General features: G+C 29.3%; 1 protein-coding gene across 3 annotated transcripts; it reads left to right on the top strand.

The window, feature by feature from the left end:
• Positions 1-1326: 1326 nt before the first annotated feature.
• LOC140881785 (vacuolar protein sorting-associated protein 28 homolog 2-like) lies at positions 1327-4391 on the top strand. 3 transcript variants are annotated; one of them, XM_073287378.1, is made up of 3 exons: positions 1343-1485; positions 1598-2147; positions 3493-4391. In XM_073287378.1, the coding sequence occupies exon 3, from the start codon at positions 3574-3576 to the stop codon at positions 4201-4203; it is 630 nt and encodes a 209-aa protein (XP_073143479.1). In that variant the 5' UTR covers positions 1343-1485; positions 1598-2147; positions 3493-3573; the 3' UTR covers positions 4204-4391. The 3 variants fall into 3 exon arrangements, with proteins under 3 accessions (XP_073143470.1, XP_073143479.1, XP_073143487.1); XM_073287386.1 differs by having other exon boundaries at positions 1352-1485; positions 1598-1621; XM_073287369.1 differs by lacking the exon at positions 1598-2147 and having other exon boundaries at positions 1327-1485.
• Positions 4392-19218: the final 14827 nt, after the last annotated feature.

The following is a 19218-nucleotide window of genomic DNA, read 5'->3' as shown; positions in this document are numbered from 1 at the left end:
TAGGAAAAAAAGGACACCAAATTCATAATAAATGACTATATGAGAATAGATTGCGGTCTTGCCCAGCGAAATAAAATTACTCCACAATTTTAATTCCAAATTTGACTTTCTTTGGATTTTAACCAATTAATGTGTTGAAGTTTTGCTTTCATCAAATTATAAGACTACAGGAAACCAGATTATAGCATTAATATTGCAATTCCCGCAAAAAACAAATCCATAAATGTTGCCATGAGAATATCACAAACATGGTAAATACTGAAGAAAAACATGCTCTATCTTTAAATTACATATAAATTTCCAGGATGTTTCCTTTTAACAATCGAAATTATATATTGAATTTTTTCTGGACATTATATCAAATGGTATAGATATTAATAAAATATAGTGATCATATTCACAGTCTATGTAACAATCCATAAAAGAAGCCAAACTATTTGCTCATATTTTTACCACATTTAGTACTATATATTGTATTTAACATGTTGTGACATAACATATATGCCCATTGAGATGTCATATTACAAAGATTATACTAAAAATTTGAATAAATATCATTGAAGTATTCCATATAGTATCAAGTTTAACAACCCTTTATGCATTTACATATCACTAAAGCTATATTCATTGTACTGTATATTTTTGTATGAATATATATACATAAAGATTAATATTTGAGTCGATTTTGATTCTAAACACGTAAACTAAAGAAAATCTTAACTTATAATCTACCTGGAAACATATTTTAATTTTGAAATGGAAACATATTCTAATTTTGAAATTGAGTTTTAAGACCTAACTGTAACACAATCATCACGCGTCTAAAAATAAGGAAAAAATTTCAGAAATACATAGATAAAAATCTCCTAAACTGTTGTTTATGTTAAAATGGTATTTCATTTAAACACAATTCACTTAACTTATAAAAACACTGGTTTGGATGAATAACAATTATATGTTATATTGATTAAAAAAATTATATGTTACATTGAATCTGTTACACGGTTAATGAATTAAACATTTAAACTCGACTACTTTCAAAATGCAATAACTCACAATTGAATTGATTTCCAATATACCATGAATTGTTTTTCTTGCAAAAATATATACCATGAATTATATGCTACAAAAAAATCAAATAAGTATCAGGTATCATGTAAGTCGTTTTTATGATTTTTTTTCTTACAAGCCTGCTTATTAAAAATCGTTCTTTATCCCTGTAATTTCTTGACATCGAAAGCTACAATCATTAGGTGGGCATGGTGGATGTGCAGGATAGCAAAACTGGATATATATATATATTTATCGTATAATCTACGCGTTTATTAGGATGCAACACGCAAGCTCAGAGCGGCCACAACCTGCTCTCGCCTCTTCTCTGCAACACTCTTCCCGTTGTTCAAGGCCGCGTCTCTATCTCTCATTCTCCGGATTCCTTTTTCACTTGTTATTTTTCGGTTTTTGCAACGCTACCGATCTCTCGAGGTACGATGGATCTAGATTGAGTGCCGTGCTTTCCTTGTTTTGTTTTTATATCAATGAAATGTTTCTGAAACCCGATTTTATTTTTGTTTGAATTATGGTGTTTGGCGCACAGGAATCTATCTTTGCTGTTATGAAGGTGTCCTAGGTTAAAGCGTTTGATTTTTATTCTTGATTTTAGGCTACCCGGCTAGTTTGGAATAAGGGTTGGGTATCGTTTTGCATATGTTCTTGATTCATGGTTGATTCTGAATGATATGTTTTGAAAACCATGAAAAGATTGGATATTTCGGAGTAGATGTCTTGGATTTATGTTTTATTGGCATTTAAAAGAGGAGGAAGTACAAGGACTCGATTCTAATTACCCTCTTATTTGGCAAGATTTAATAAGTAAACTTTTCGCTCACCTCTCCATTCTCTCTCTCGGCCGCTTTATCTCTCCCAAAACCTCATCACCATTTCGAAACTTTGAGCTCCGATCTACGCTGCCTTGCTGCTTGAAAATAAGATTTGAGCATAGATTTGGAATCCTCTGGACGAGGGCTATTCGTCACTACGCATTTTTTTTAGTTTTAAACTCGTTCCGTCGAACCAGTTTTTTCAGCCACCGCCCCCTGCCGTCTCCGGCTGCCGTTCGTTTGGAGATTGTTTTCGTAGCCTAGAAGGTATAATTCGAAAATTAGGGTTTCAAAATTTGGGCCTTTTGGTTCTTTCGAATTTCTATAATTGATATGTTATTATTTGTTGGTTATTCGAATTTCTATAATTGATATGTGATTATTTGTTGGTTGTAGGCCGAATTTTCTAGAATTTATTTCGAAATTTCAGAATTAATTATCTAAGGATTTCGAAATTTTGGAGATGAATGTATTGATAGTTGGTTATCTAAATGCCTTAGAATTGTTAGATACTAATTTTGGAATATTCCATAATTTATCGAAAAATTCAGGTTTATAAACGTTGGGTATTTCGACATTAGGATCGTATATTGGTATTGTTTGGAAGTTCGATACTCTAGAATTTGATGGGAAATAATAATTGTCACGGGTTTGGATAACCAAGAACATCCGGAGTTTTGTAATAATTATTGTGGTAATTTGTTTGACTGTGAGTTACGGATTGATCACTTTGTTACGGCCTTTATAACGATGTGTAACGTGACCATAGTTGTCAAAAGCGTAGAAGCGTTCGCTTTAAGCGCAAAGCGCAACGAGGCGCAAGGCCTGTGCTTCAGTGTGCTTCAAAGCGCATGACTTCTATGAAGCGTGCGCTTTTTTGCGCTTTTTTTTGCTCCGAAGAACAAACTTTTTTTTTAATTTTTTTTGAGAGATGTGAAATTGCCTTTTAAAGTGCAATTTACCCTCGATTTACCCTAAAAAAACACAGAAACCCCAACATCACATTGCCTTTCCTCCCCAACGCCTCTGCCATTGTGTCATCTTGTCATTTGCCCTTTGCATTTTAATATTTGATATTCAAAAGATGAAGATTATGATGAATTTCAAATTTGATGTCTTATGTTTCATAAATTTTATTTAAAAAGTGATTTTTATTCTATTTTTCAAGAATAATTTTTTATTGCGCTTTACTTCCGTAAAGCACGCGCTTCGCTTTGCGCTTTGCGCTTAAAGCCCGAGGACACTTGAGCGCTTTTGACAACTATGAACGTGACTATTGCTAAATTGAGGTGTTTGACTTACTTTATACGTGTTATATGCTTTTTATGCTCGCTGATTCATTGCATTCATATTGAGCAATTATCCTCTTATTACTGAGAGTCTGAGATTATTATCCACTTGTTGACAAGTTATTTAGACATCAGGATTATGTTCTTGAGAGTCTCATTTGAGGGCTTTGACTTGATTCATATCTTTGTTTGTTATTACTTGATGTTTTTGAAATTGCTGCATCACGTCAATGCTGTGTCTTGGAGCTGCAATTTTTGTATCAATACTTGGCATTAGATTTTTATATCGTGGATCTGACTATTGTCATGTTGAATATGTTCAGTGATAGGGTCTTGCTTCTGTTTGCGCGTGTCCCGTTCTCTTCTCCAAACTGTAGTCTCATTATTAACTTAATATATTGCACATGGAGGTTAAACTATGGAACGACAAGCGTGAAAGAGAGATGTACGATAACTTTGCTGAGCTCTTCGCAATCATCAAAGCTACTGAGAAGCTTGAGAAGGCTTATGTGCGCGACATAATTTCTCCAGCTGAGTACGAAACTGAATGCCAAAAATTGATAACCCACTTTAAGACTCTATCATCCACTGTAAAAGACATCGTACCAAGTATTGAGCGGTTCCATGATACATACAAAGTGGACTGCCCCGCTGCCCTGAATCGCCTTGTGATTTCAGGTGTTCCCGCCACTATTGAGCACCGGACAGCTTCAGCTCTATCAGCCACAACCTCTGCTGCCATTGTTGCAGAGTGTGTACAAAATTTCATTACGGCTATGGATTCCTTAAAACTGAACATGGTTGCTGTTGATCAGGTCCACCCATTGTTGTCTGACTTAGCAGCTTCTCTCAATAAGTTGTCCATACTGCCACCAGATTTTGAGGGCAAGACGAAGATGAAGGAATGGATCTCAAGACTGTCGAAAATGGGTGCTGCTGATGAGCTGACGGAGCAGCAGGCACGGCAGTTACACTTTGATCTGGAGTCCTCTTACAACTCCTTTATGGCTGCATTACCATCTGCAGGAACGTAGATGCTGCTTCCCGGTAAGGCTGTAAATAAGTGGGTACATTTGTTTTGTCTCTGCAGGGTTTTGTAACATATGAACTGTCTCTCGATTTTAGAACTTGGTGGAATCTTGATATTGTTGGACACGTAATTGCCTGCATGTTGAATGTTACGCGCGGTTAAGATTTATGGGAGTTGCGAATTTCAAGCTTCGATTTGTGTCTCAGGTGAATGGGATTGTGTGGAGAAAATGATTTCTAATGAAAAAAAGAACAGATCTATATTTTCTTTTCGCTGATTGTTAATTATGATGGGATTAGGAAGGAAAAATAAAATGAGGGATAATTAAGTATTTTAATAAAAATATTTAATAAAATGGGTTTTGTTTGGTTGGTTTTTTGTGCTCGGATAATATTGCGAACACTTATTCTGTTAACCAAAATATCCCTTATTTAATTTTATGTTCAAACTTCACAGAAAATACCCCTTTTTCCTCCCCTCTTCTCCGTTCGTTTTCCATGGAGTCTGTTGATTTCCTTGGCATGCAATCTTTTTTTTGTATTCGAACAGTTTGTTGATTTCCCCGTGCATCCTCCCTGACCTTACCCTCCTTTTGCCCCAACGAGACTTTTCCTTTGCCGTGCCTCTCCCACTCGCCTCCGCCGCTTCCTCGGGCTCCGTTGGTGGCTTCAACTACGCTGATCTGGACAGTATCAGTTGCGTTGGCAGCAGTGCGGAATGAACTGTCTACGAAGTACTCCATCGACCCTCCGGGGCAACATCAGCCACGTTGGCAGCGGTGTGGGAGGAACAACTGGCTACAAAGTACTCCATCGACCCACCTGTAATTGATATTTTCAAAGGGCACAAGGGTAACGGGGTAGCATAATATTGTGTATTGTACAAGTGAGGATTGAGAATACAATAGAGAAAATGAGAAATTACTATCTGACGATTACAAGCCTATACAGTGTCTTTGAGCATCTGCATCGCTATGTTAATAATGCATTATTAACACCCAATGGGTGTTCAAAGCGATGTGGGTGGGTATTATAATTACCCACCCTAGCCACGTGGATGAACGCGTTCAGGACTATGAATGTGGCGTTCATCCATATTTTTATTTTTATTTTTATTTTTTTGGTTGTGTACTTAGGGGTGTTCACGGTTCGGATAACCGCCCGATTCGAACCGAAACCGAAAATTCGGTTCGAACCGAAAATTCGGTTTGGTTTTCGGTTTTCAGATTTCTGGATTTTCGGTTTTTCGGTTCGGTTCGGTTCGGTTTTTTTCGCGGTTAACCAATCCTAACCGAAAAACCGTTTTTTTTTTTTTGCTTTTTTTTGTTTTTTTTTGTTTTTGAATTTGAATTTTTTTACCAATCAATTAATATGTATATCAATATTGTGTGTCCATAAAATTAATTTTATTAAAAAACTGAAATAACAAAAGTCATCCTTCGTTCTTTTTTTAAAAAAAACATAAATGTTTTAATTAGTTATCTAATTATTCAAACATACTTGAATTGTGGATTCAACTTGAAAAATGTATTGATTTAGTAATTTTAAAAAATATTGATTTTTGAAAGAGAAATAATTAAAAATTAATTAAGTTATTTTATTATATTATATATACACATATTTGCATTATATATTACATTATTTTTATAAATTCAAAAATTATTATTATTGAAATTAAAACCATTAGCAATTTTTTTTGTTTTAAATGCAATTATTTTCAAATATATTTTTCGAAGTATTAAATCACAAATATTTGATTTAACCATTAATTTTTTCCAAAAAATTATTCGAATAACTAAAAATATTTAGTTTTTTTAAAAAAAAAATTATTTTAATATTTTTTTAAAAACCCGATTTTTAGAAAGAAAAAAAAAAGTTCAAAAATTTTTATTTTTTTTTAAAAACCGAAAAATCGAACCGAAAAACCAAAATAATTTGGGTTAAAAACCGAATCGAACAGCCCAGTTCGGTTCGGTTTTCAGTTTGGCTTTTCGGAGAACCGAAATTTCGGTTTCGGTTCGGTCCAAACCGCCCGAATAAACACCCTATGTGTACTTGTGTTTACCCCCACGTCATCTACACTCCTTTTACTTCTTTTTTTTTTAAATATTTTTTGTTTTGAAAACGGTAAATGTCATTTCTTTTCTTTTTAAGTTTTTTTTATTCTTTATTTAAATCCGAATTAATTTTTTAAAAATTCAAATATTTAATAAAAATAAAAATATTAATATTATTTTTTAAAATTAATAAAATTATTTGGTTAAACAGTAAGATTATTTTTTTTAGAAAAATAATAATTTAAATATTTTAAAACATATAAAATAATTTTAAAATGATTGAGTGATTAGTTGAACTAAAAAATAATGAGTGTTAATGTTAAAAGGAACGTAGGTATGTAGGTGAAAGATACAATATTAAATAATTTTATTTTTTTTAATTTAATATAATTAATACTAAAAAATAAGATTATTATTTATAAAAAAATAAATATAATTTTTAATATTTTAAAATATATAAAATTTATTTATTTAATATAAAATAGTTTTATATTATTGAGTGGAATTTGTGACCCATAAATAATGAATGTTAATGTTAATAGGATTGTGGGTGAAAAGATGTATGCGTTATTAACAGTAGGGGCCACGACTTTTGATGATGTGGAGAGGATTATTGTGTTAATAACACAAGAGCATTGCGGATGCTCTTAGGTCATCTCCAATCAAAACGCTAAATTGGTGCCTAAATTGGAGCTCCAACTCAGCACTATTCTTGACGCTGGGACTAGAGGTGATCACGGTGCGGTTTGACGGTTTTTCATAAGAAATTCAAATCGAATTGCCAATTGCGGTTCAGTTATATTTTTTTTTTTGTTGCGGTTTTATATGTAAAATCGTTTTCGCGGTTTTCGGCGGTTTTAAGCGGTTGCGGTCGGTTCGCGGTTTTTTTTAATGATAGGTGAAATGAAAAAAAAAATAAAACTATTCAAATTATTAGAATAATGAATGAAAACTATAATAAACTAAATAAAATAAGAATCAAGCGACAAAATAAAATTAATCAACTATAATATGTTTAGGCAAGGTTAAAGATTAATATTTGTATAGAGAAGTAGTGAATAGATTATGAAGAGAGAAAGAGGGGAATTTTTTTGAATAAGTGTTGGGAGAGAAGAGAGTGGAGGCGGCATATGATCGAATCTATTGTGTATAATGTATATAAAATGTGCTATAAATATAACTCTAGCTAAATATCACTATACACGGCGGGGCAGGGCGGGGCGATTTGAGCCAAAAATTATAACCGAACCATGGCGGCGGGGCGGTTTGCATTTTTTTTAAAACCGCGGTTATTTCAAAAAATGAGATACGACGGTGCGGGGCGGTTCGGGGTGGTCGGTTCGGGCGGTTTTTGAAAAAATGTGATCACCCCTAGCTGGGACGGTGTAATGTTATCTTGGTGCAACACTGTAGCAACGTCATCTTGAGGTTTTTCTAAAAAAATTTGTTTTCATTATTAATTAACAATTATAATTGTTATACTTTTGTTTTATTTATTTAATTATTATAATTTGTTTATATTTTAAGTTTAATAATGATTTTATTATAATAATTTCATTATTTTATTTCGTAAATTTAACCTTTTATTTAAATTAATTTTATTTATTTTTTAAATAAATAAAGTATTGTTTTATAATTTCATATTTATTTGCTTAAAATAATCAAATTTTATTAGTTAATATGTTATATAAAAATGAAAGTTATAACAAAAATTATACAAACCATGTAATTTTTAAAATTATTATATAAATTTCTTACAGTAATATTTTTAAAATTTAATTAGTAATTTAAATTAATAAAGTGTTTACATCATTATAATTATAGAAATTAATTAAATATATCATTAATTTATTGATATTTAATTAAGTTAATAAATAATTTGTGGAATAAATTGTCAGTTATAAATAAAATAATAGATAATATTATGAGAATATTTTTTTAGTGTAGAGTTTAGTGTTGAGGAGTTGAAGATGCATTTTGTATTTGGTGTAAAAATTACACTGTTTTGAAGTTAGTGTTGTGCTAAAATGACGTAATGGGTTGGAAACAGCCTTAGTCGATGGCTTCAGGTTAATCAAACCAACGTGAGTATTAGCTAATTGATCATTCTTAGTCACCGGATTCAGGTTAGTCAAACAAACGTAACACTATTAGCTAATCCGTCGATAATCATTCCGACCAAATGGGACCTAAAAGTTGGGTTAATCTTTTTGAGATCGAACAACACTCATACACTGCACTAAAGCGTTTTATTTCATCCCCGCGGGTGTGGAATCATTCATAAGTTGGCGTTTGAAATTGAGAGTTGCACAAATGCAAAGTTTTCCCAGTGAAATCGTGTTGTACAGATCAAATGAATAAAAAATTGTCGACAAAATAAAGAGTCTAAAGACGACGAAGTGGTCGATTTCCCTGTGTGGGCTGAATTTAAAAACATTAGGGTGTGCTTTGTGCTGGGATTGCCCCAACAAATGGGGCCGGGTGGATGGATTGGGCCCATTTTTCACAACTGGGTTTCCAAACAAACCACAAGTCACTTGAGTAACGATTTTTCATCTATTGTTACGACTCATGTTTCCATGTTGTTACACATTTGCGCCACAGCTTTATAGTTGGTCTCAATTCATATTCGGCCATCCTTTGAAATCCGTGATTTTTAATTCCTTTGACTTATTTGATACAATTTCAAATTAACCTCATATCTAGTTAAACGGGTTATTTAAATAAATATAATAAATTTAATTTTTTTTAACAAATATAAAAAATTTTAAAATTTTAAAAAAATATAATAACATGGGGTTTTAGACCCCGCTTCATTGAGGAGTTGGGGTTTGAGACCCCGACTCCTCATTTGTTATTTTCGAGGAGTCGGGGTTTGAAACTCCAACTCTTCATTGTATATATATTTATATTTTATTTATATATTTATATATATATATATATATTCAATTTTACTATTATTATTTTTTGGTTTTATATTTGCATCTATAGTTGTTCTACATGTTTGGAAAAAGTTTGTAATATAATCGAACTTTTATAAAAGGAATAATAGTCAGAATAGTCTTGTAAGTTTTTTTGTTTTGTGATTTGGTCATGTAAGTATTCAATTTTGGATTTTGGTCTTGTAAGTTAAGTTATGTTTTGGTATTTAGTCCTTTTTAATTTAAACAATATTTTTATAACCAAGTCAGTGATCGAACCGGTCTAACTTAAAAAACGATCTAATCGGTCAATTTTTTTTACCGCATAGTCGGACCAAAAAACCGTTTATATAATTTAATATAATTAATAATATATTTTAAATTATAAAAACCAAAAAAATTATATAAATAGAAAAAAATGTATTTATCGTCGTTTGAAAAATAAATAACTATATAAATATATTCAAAATATTAGTTATAATTATATATTTTTTATAAAATAAATAAATTAATTAAAAAACTCTAATATTAATTTAATAATGTTTTTAACGAAGAAAAAATTTCAAATAACCATGTATATATAATAAAATATTAAATTAAGGTTTTAAAATAAAAAAACTATTTTTTAAAAAAAAATCAAAAAATCGATTTTTTGGTTGTTAGTCGATTCTTGACCGATTCTGGTCTGTTGAACGGTTAAAACGGTTTTTTGGAGTGTTTTAGACCACACTGGTGACCGATTCCTGGTCAAACCGGTTGAACCGATCGGTCCAATCTGATTTTGAAAACATGACATTCAAGTATTGACGTCACAACAAATACATCATCATTTTTCAATGTCGTGAAAATTTTTTATTTCGCACGTCATCATTTTCTGATTTCACGTCGATAATCCATGAAGAAAATACTAAAAACCAAAATATAATTTAACTTATAGGACCATATCCAAAATTAAATACTTAAATGACCAAAACACAAAATGAGTAAATATACAGGAACATTTTGACTATATTCTCTTTATAAAATAATTAACATAATCGCACACACACGTTGTGTGTGTATAAAATCATATAATATATTTAATACTATATGTTATGTATAAATATTCTTTTTTTGATAATATTTAAATTTATTTTTTTTTTATAAAATAATATAAAAAATAAATTTAAAATTTATTTATCAATTTATCTTATCTATAGTGTTTAGTTGAGAAAAATATAAAAATTTGAAATATCAAAATTTTAGAAAAAAACTAATAAAAATAAAAATGTAATATTTATAACACATAAGATCAATCTCGGTAAATGAAAATATGACGTCTACGGGGAAATTTTTTATATATAATAATAATAATAATAATAATAATAATAATAATAATAATAATAATAATAATAATAATAATAATAATAATAATAATAATAATAATTTAGAGAAGTTTTAATTAATCGATGAATTAATAAATTATTATTTTAAAAAATATATTTTGTTACTCCTGGAATTGGTAGATAGACATTTGTTTATTTTTTTTTCAATTTATTAATTAAATGTTTGAAAAGTGACGAGTATGGTTAATAGTATTTTTTAAGAAATGAAAGTTAGTAATATTTTAGATGTTTGAAATTTTATCATAATGTAGAACTTCTATAAATTAATAATATTTTGATCAATGATATTCAATTTTAGAAAGATATCAATTAACCGCTAAATTAATAAATTATTATTTTAAAAATTATTTTTTGATTGAATGAACGTGGTTTTGGTTATATATGTTTATTTTCATAGATTTTTATAATAGTTTTTTTTAAAAAATTATAATCTTATTAATTTATTAAAACTATTAATTTAACATATCAAATCAAGTCGAGATTGAACAAATTTATCTTTTATAAAAATTAAATTTATGAAAGTTTATTTTATCGTTTTATTTCATTCTAAATTTATAATAGGAAAAACATATATGCATATAAAACTTTAAAAATACTTTTTATAATTATTAATTATGAAAATATTAATTTTTTCAAACTCGATTTAGAAAACTCTTATATAAATCTATGAAAATTAATAAAACACAATTTTCTTATATAATTAATCTCTATATTCATTTTTAATCAACAATACTCTATAAATAATAATTTATTAATTTATCAATTAATTAATGCATTTTTAAATTAATAAAATATCATCGTCGTTATATTATTAATTTATAAAAGTTCAACTGTATTATAAAAATTTTAAACAACTAAAATTTTTTTAATCATAATAATCGTTTTTTTAACATGCAAAAACAATTAAATCTGTAAATATAAAACTAAAAAATACTAATGAAAAGAATTAACATATATATATATATATATATATATATATATATATATATAATTGGCTATGAGGAGTAGAGGTTTCAAACCTCGACTCCTCGAAAATAACAAATGAGGAGTCGGGGTCTCAAACCCCAACTCTTCAAGGAAGTGGGGTTTCAAACCCCATGTTATTATATTTTTTAAAAGTTTTAAAATTTGTTATGTTTGTTTAAGTCTTTTTAAAATTTATTATATTTATTTAAAAAACCCTTAGTTAAACATTTGCAGTAGTAATTGTGACGTATATAACTAAAGATGTAGATATAATTTCTATTATAGATAATTTTATGTTTCAAATTTCTCATAGGGCACAACTTCGTTGTACAATATAAATTTGGTTTAAGAATCCGAGAGAAAAAAATGGGTTTTTTTAAAAAAAAATTGTTTTTATTGTTTCAAATGTGTTTGGATGAATTTGAAGTGCTTTTAAAATCACGTAATTAAGCCAAAATAAGTGTTTTTGTTAAAAAAAAATTCAAATTTATAAATTTTCAAATGTTTTTTTATGACTCGACTTTAAAAAAATTTTTGATCTAATTATCCAAACAAAAATTATTTCAGCTTTATTTTTAAAAAAACAAAAGTCTTTTAAAAAGACAACTTAAAAAATCATATTTTTTTAAATTTTTTTTGGAAAGAAAACGGATAATATAATGTCTTTTTTTGTTATACATATATATAATTTATTATTTTTTGTAATAATATATAATTTATTACATTAAGTTCAAGCCCTTCCTAACTCTAATTCTTGGACCTGTCCCTGAGTACGCACAATGCGTGTGCATACAATCCAAATAAAATAAAATATTTGCATTCTACAATTTTTGCAAAATCATGAGAAGGGTAACTATAATATTTTTGTAAAATTAGAACAAATTAAGAGACTTAAAAGGGATAAACAAACACGTGAAAATAGAAGATGAGAGAGTTTTATCTTTCACGGGAAAGAAAATTGCATTTTTTTTCTAAAAGTAGAGTTGTCAAAGTGGATTTGGTTCGTTGGGTTGGCCCGCCCCGCCCCATTATATAGGCGGTTGGATTGACAAATTTTTAATCTGCCTAAATGGTGGGCTGACCCGTCCCAACACACCAAATTGTGGGTTGTTGTGAGTTGCGCCCGACCTACCAAATATAACTAAAAATTGGTGGTTCGACCCGCCCTGCACCGCCAATTAGACGGCTGAAGTTGATAATTTCTCAACCCTTCTAAATGGTGGGCCGCCCCTTCTTGTCGACTGGCGGGTTTTGGCAGGTTGCGGGATGCCCCGCCGACCTTTTTTGACAGATTTACCTAGAAGAATAAGACAAGAAAGGTGAGAGTTTTTTTATTATCATTTTGGTTCTAAAATATGTGAATCTCATAATGGTGTTTGAGATATTTATGTATAATTAGACTAGTGTAGTTAGACTGGACCATAGTTAGACTGAACCAAAGAAGTTAGTAAGAGGCTCTCTAGAAGAATATTTTTTAAAAAAACAAAGAGAAAAAAAACATGTGGGCTTTAAGATGAAGTAAGAGAGAGAATTTGTCAAAAATTGTATTGATAAATTAATAAGAATTGATAAATGATGAAATTTGAAAAGAAGATAAAAAACAAAGTTGATTGAGATATATGTTAGAGAAAAATACAGATAATTTATTCATTTACAACTAACATGAAATAAATGTGTTAAATGTAGGGATAAAATAAAAGAAATTTCGGTGCGACTTGACACACCGAACGATTAGTATAAATGGTGTTGCAGCACACGTGTTGTTTGTGCAACATAATATATATACACAATTATTTTAAAGGTGGTTGAGTTTTTTTTAGTGTGAAAGTTCTGTATAAATTTACATCAAAGAAGGGCAAAATAGAAAAAAAATGTTGGTGTGTTCATGCCACACCAAAAAATAATTTTTTTAATGCTTTCAACCTTTATATATACTAGTAAAAAATGCACACGCTTTGCGTGTGTAAAAGAAAAGTTTTTTTTAAAGCAAATCAAGAAGTTAGTGAAAAGTTTTTAAGTAAAATATTGGATAGAAAAGGGTAATTTTGGAATAAATTATTTTGGTGTCCTCAAAATAGTTATTATAATCTACTCATCTTTTATAATATAGAATAGATACAATAGATAATAGTATAGATATATGATATAATACTATATATATATATAATATAATAAGTGTATTGAAATGTGTCGCCTAAGACCGCCTACACGATGCGATATTTAGGCGTTAAACGATTGTCCACAACCTTGATAAAAAGAAACTATCAGAGAAATGTTAAGATGAACTAAAAGAATTTAAATTTATGTTAATTAAGTAAAAAAATTTGTCTAATCACTACATGATCTTCCATCTACCGTCCACCGTTTTTTTTAAAAAATGAATATAGTAATAGGGATAGAGATTTATTTGATTAAACTTTAGCGAACAAAGTTAACACACACCCCCAACAAATTTACACTACTTGTTTCTTTGGTTCATCTAACCCAATATTCAAATAAAACAAACTTTCGCGTATATTTTTGGAGCATTTAGTATTTTGTAGAGGTTTTGGTATAAATTAAATGTGGCACCAAATATGATGCATTCCCTTACACACGTAGTCTCGTGCATTCCCAGTAATGATATTAATATCTCGCTCTATTATTCATTAATTTTCTTGCGACAACTCACAAATTTTTGGTCATACATCGATTCAATTTAATGAGGCCCGATCCCTACATCAAGTTTGTCAAGGAAAATTTGCAATTCTTTTGTCCGTTGTCTTTTTATGATTTTAGTTATCTACACCATCAATTTTGTTTTCAATTTTTGATAGCTTCGTTCCTTTTTCGTTTATCGGAAGAGTTGATCATAATTGCACATTTTAGGCCAACACCACATTAACATGACATAAGATAAGATAAAGGAAAAAAAAAAACTATAGAATATATATATAAACGTAGCACACTATGATTAAAATTTAACCAAAATCAGATAAATGTATGTGATGAAAAATGAAAATTTCCTATTTTATTAACTAGTGTAATTTTTTATTATTTTGGTTACATTTTAAAAAATATAATTAAGTTTCCTATTAGAAAAATACATTAGAGGATGGGGATGCAGCAAAGTTATTTAATTTTCATGAATGAATTGAATTGAATTAATCGTATTATTACAATTAAGTTTCCTATTAACAAAATACATTAGAGGATGGGGATGCAGCAAAGTTATTTAATTTTCATGAATGAATTGAATTGAATTAATCGTATTATTATTATTATTATTATTATTATTATTATTATTATTATTATTATTATTATCTTTTTTTATTATATTAAACTTGTGAGAGAGTGATGATAACTGTATTTAGTATGTTAGTGTGTCACATTTCAAATTTAAAAACTATCAATTTCTGTATTATTCTTTGGAGAATGTTGATAATATTGTATAATGTATTTTACTGTTATATTTATAATTATAACAAAATCATATCATTTATTTTATGTATAAGCATCGCGTATGCTACCGTAACTAGTTATTATTATGTTTTCCCTATTGACCATATTAATTAATCTAATTATGTAATTTTCTAGGCTCCCTGGAGATCTTAATTATTAAAGTTTCAGATATAGATACTTTGTTACATCACTTCCGACTAATTGACATCATCTCTCGCAGTCATCATTTTCTGACCATATAATATGCAGTAATATTTTTCAACTTAAATGGCTGCTGCCTTTTGTACGAATTGCAACCGTTCGTAGGTATGATTTTAATAACGAATTTATTGCTTCTTTATAAATTTTATCAACTCTCCAGTCTCCTTTACAATAATAATAAATCTATACATGTATATACAATTTCCATGCTTTAAACGGACACACACTTATGTAAAATTCTTTTGCTTTCTTTTTCTAAAATAAAATAAGTATTAAAAACTAAACTATAGGGGTTATTTTTATGTGGAGGCGTATTTTCTAATGATTCCTTATGCCATTCCAAAATTAAAGGATGAAAGAACATTTATTTCAAGACAATTGATAATTTGATCGAAGAGAAGACAAGAAGGTAATAAATGTTGTATAGTAAAAATTATGACAAAAATGAGTTGACAGAAAGGGCAGCTGCCATGAGTTGAAGTCATTTATAATTTCAACGACTCATTGTTTTATTGCATTAAGTTTTGGTTGGTAATGTCACCTCACGTTTATGCAAGGGAAATAATGATTTCAATATCCCAGATTGATTCTCCCCCCTATGCTATTTATTATTAATAATACATGATAGATATTTAATTAATTCGAGTTATGTAATGTCAACATTCTTATCCAAGGGAAGGGAAGATCGGGTACACTCATATTTATTGCGGGAAAAAAAAATCATTTAGTACTTTACAGTATAGTTTGATACTCGGGTTACACTTATTTAGGTTGTATTTTTCATTTGTTCCAATTAGTGTTTTCTTTCCAATTTTTTTTTTACTAATTTGATCTTATTAATTTAATATTATTAATTAATTATAAATTTTTTTTAACTCTATTAGAATCTTCATTAATTAAGGACAAAACGAGAATTTGTTTTTATAAAATTTACATTTTCAAACATTTTTGTGAATTGTAAAAATACATACAAGTTTAGATGAATGAAAGGAAAAAAATATCCGCGATGAATTAGAAAAATACTCTCTCGATATATCCCAAATACATATAAATATTTGTTTTTATTTAATCTATTTAAGAAATGGTTGCACGTTTTCCGATTATCTAATTACGAAAAGTATATAGACATATATCCATTCTTACTATACGGCCAAACCACTATTTAATTTGGGATCATGTAATTAATTAACTATCAGAAAGAAACCAAAAAATTATATAAGTACTCGCTAATTAAGATTAAAATTTGAAAGTTGTTTGTTAATAGATTTTTCAAATTAATTTATTAATCTGTGTGAAAAATAAATAAGTTTATATGATTGAGACGGAAGTAATAACATTTTAACTATTTCAAAATAGTCAAAATCAGGGCCATTTGGTTAAATGAGCCTGGTCATTTTTATTTTGTAAATTTAACCTCTCCAAAGTGTATTTTTTTTTAAAAAAAATATTGACCAAGCCTACACACTTAAATCTCCCCCAAAATGAAATACACTCCAACAATTGAATAAATTTATACAAAACCTAAATTAAAAAAACGGTCCAAAAAAAAAATCTATAGAAAATAAATTAAGATTAAAGTTAAAGATGAAAATTTTATTCGCTAAAAAAAAACCAAGATAAAATTTTATCAAATCCCTATAGGTGGGGGGATGTTATCGATCCCCATCCACAATTCTAGCCCAATAATATTAATAATTATAAAAATTGTACTAATAATAATGTAACACCTCAAGTATTACTGTATTAGTTGTGTATTTATATATATATATATATATATATATATATATATATATATATATATATATACTAATAAAATATTATTGTGTTTTTAATTTCGACAACTCCCATTGAAATTTATATTAAACGTCCTATTGTTTGTCTGAGTTCGGAGAAGATAAATAAAAAAACAATGTTTTATAATTGGGCCGGTGATCGAACTGGTTTATCTAAAAAAATGGTCTAATCGATCGAACCGTTTTAACCGTACGATCGGACCGAAAAACTGTTTATATAATATAATATAATTAATAATATATTTTAAAATTTTAAAACCTAAAAGATGTATATAAATAAAAAAATATATAGATTTATCATAGTATGAAAATTAAATAATCATATAAATATATTCAAAATATTAATTTTAGTTATATTTTTTAAAAAATTAATTAATTAATTAAAAAAACTCTAATATTACTAAAATAATATTTTCAATGAAGTACAAATTTTAAATAACCTTTATATATATATATATATAAATATTAAATTAAAATTTAAATTTTTTTAAAAAAAATTTTAAAAAAAAATTCGGAAAACCGGTTGAATCGATTCTTGACCTTTTCTGACCGTAAAAACGGCTTTAAGAGCAATCCGGATCAAACCAATGACCAATTCTACCGATCGATCCGATCCAGTTTTGAGAACGTGGAAAAAAAGCATAAAGAAATATGAATAAATAAAACCCCCGTCTCTCTCAAGTCTCAACTCCATATAAGAAGGAAAATTAACCATTACTCAGAACTCTGACTGGTTTAATGCATACGGCCCCTTTGTAAATGTTTTAATTGGCTCATAACCCCTCGTATTATTTTAAGTGGCTCCACGGTCCTCGCGTATTTGAAATATTAGCTCACGTGTCCCCGATCCATCATTTTTGTTTTGCACACGCGTAAGATGCAGGTGGTGCTTGTATGTTACCCATATTTTTATATTCAATTCCTAAAATGCCCCTCCCCTCATTTATTTTAATCAATTATTCGGTTTTATTCTTATCTCCCTTCGTTGTCTTCTTCATTCTCACTTTACCAGTCAAAGCCATGGAATCCATAGCTCCATTTAATTCAACCAAGAAGCCCATGTTGGACTTAAGGTATCCGATTCCTCCACTGTATGCCTGCAACAAGAGAGCAGAAATTAAGGTTGTGATGTCCGAGAGAAAAAAATCAAAAGGTATGTTGTATTATAGTTGTACATTGAACAATTGTTGGTTCTTTGGATGGTATAAGCCCGAGACACACACGTTGGTACCAAATAGGGGCGAAGAAGAATCAAGGGAGACTAATTGCAGCAGTTTCAGTTGTCCTGAAACTAGAGTCAAGGCTCCTGAAGATGGCGAAGCTAACTCCAAGGAGCCAGCATTGATGCAAGATCCATCGGTCATTGGTTATGTGCATGTTTCCTGGGTTGCCTGTGCCTTGCTTTTCCTTGTGCTCATCGGCCTTCTTTCTAAGTGATAGTGTGTTCATGTAATTGGTAGTTATCATGTGCTTTGATGTATTAAGTACTGGAGTTTTAGTTATGGTAGAATTTTGGTGTAGTATGGGAGAATTCCAGTATCGTATGCATTTGGTCATGAATTGTTTGCTCCTGTATTTGGTTATGAATGAGATCAAGATTATGTTTATTGTGTTGATAAGTTTTTGTTTACTGCATTAGTGTTATCAATATAAAATAAAGGACTGAAGCTCAATACAATCTCAATACAATTCAGAAACCACAAGCTCAATTACACTTAACAAAACCAAAAGACATCATATTCAAGTTTTTTTATCATTAGAGTCAAAGTTTTCAACAATTTCCATTAAACCAAAATACAAAACATTAAATTAGAGGACATTTTCTCTAAATTTCCTGATAAACACCAAACTAAAAGCCCTATTTTTCTGCAGAATGTGCACTGGAACTTGTCCTAACATGTGCATCAACATTTGCACTTGTTGCTTGAGTTCCTGCATTGGCAGCTGCACCTGCACCTGCAATTGAACTAGCACCTGCCCTTGCACTTGCACTTGCCCCTCCCAAAGCACTTGCACTTGTCCTGATCCTTGCACTTGCATTTGCACTTGCATTGGCCATTGCTCTGCTGTAGTGACTCATTTGCACTCTTCTATTAAAATTCTGCATTTTTTAATGTACAAAAAGTGCTTTAGAAGATAGAACATGAGAAGATAAGAATCCAAAATGGAAATCGAATTTTGAGCATATGTGAATACACCTTCACAGAAGCAGTTGATCCATTTGCAGAAGTATTTGATGGTGCATTGTCTGCTTGT

This window comes from Henckelia pumila, chromosome 1 (assembly GCF_033568475.1).
Source record: "Henckelia pumila isolate YLH828 chromosome 1, ASM3356847v2, whole genome shotgun sequence".
Lineage (NCBI taxonomy): Eukaryota > Viridiplantae > Streptophyta > Magnoliopsida > Lamiales > Gesneriaceae > Henckelia > Henckelia pumila.
The sequence above is the reverse complement of the archived record's forward strand: the minus strand, read 5'-3'. Positions and strand labels throughout refer to the sequence as shown.

Coding starts and splice junctions, on each gene's coding strand:
- LOC140881785 (XM_073287369.1), top strand. CDS start 3,574: ATGGAGGTTAAACTATGGAACGACAAGCGTGAAAGAGAGATGTACGAT.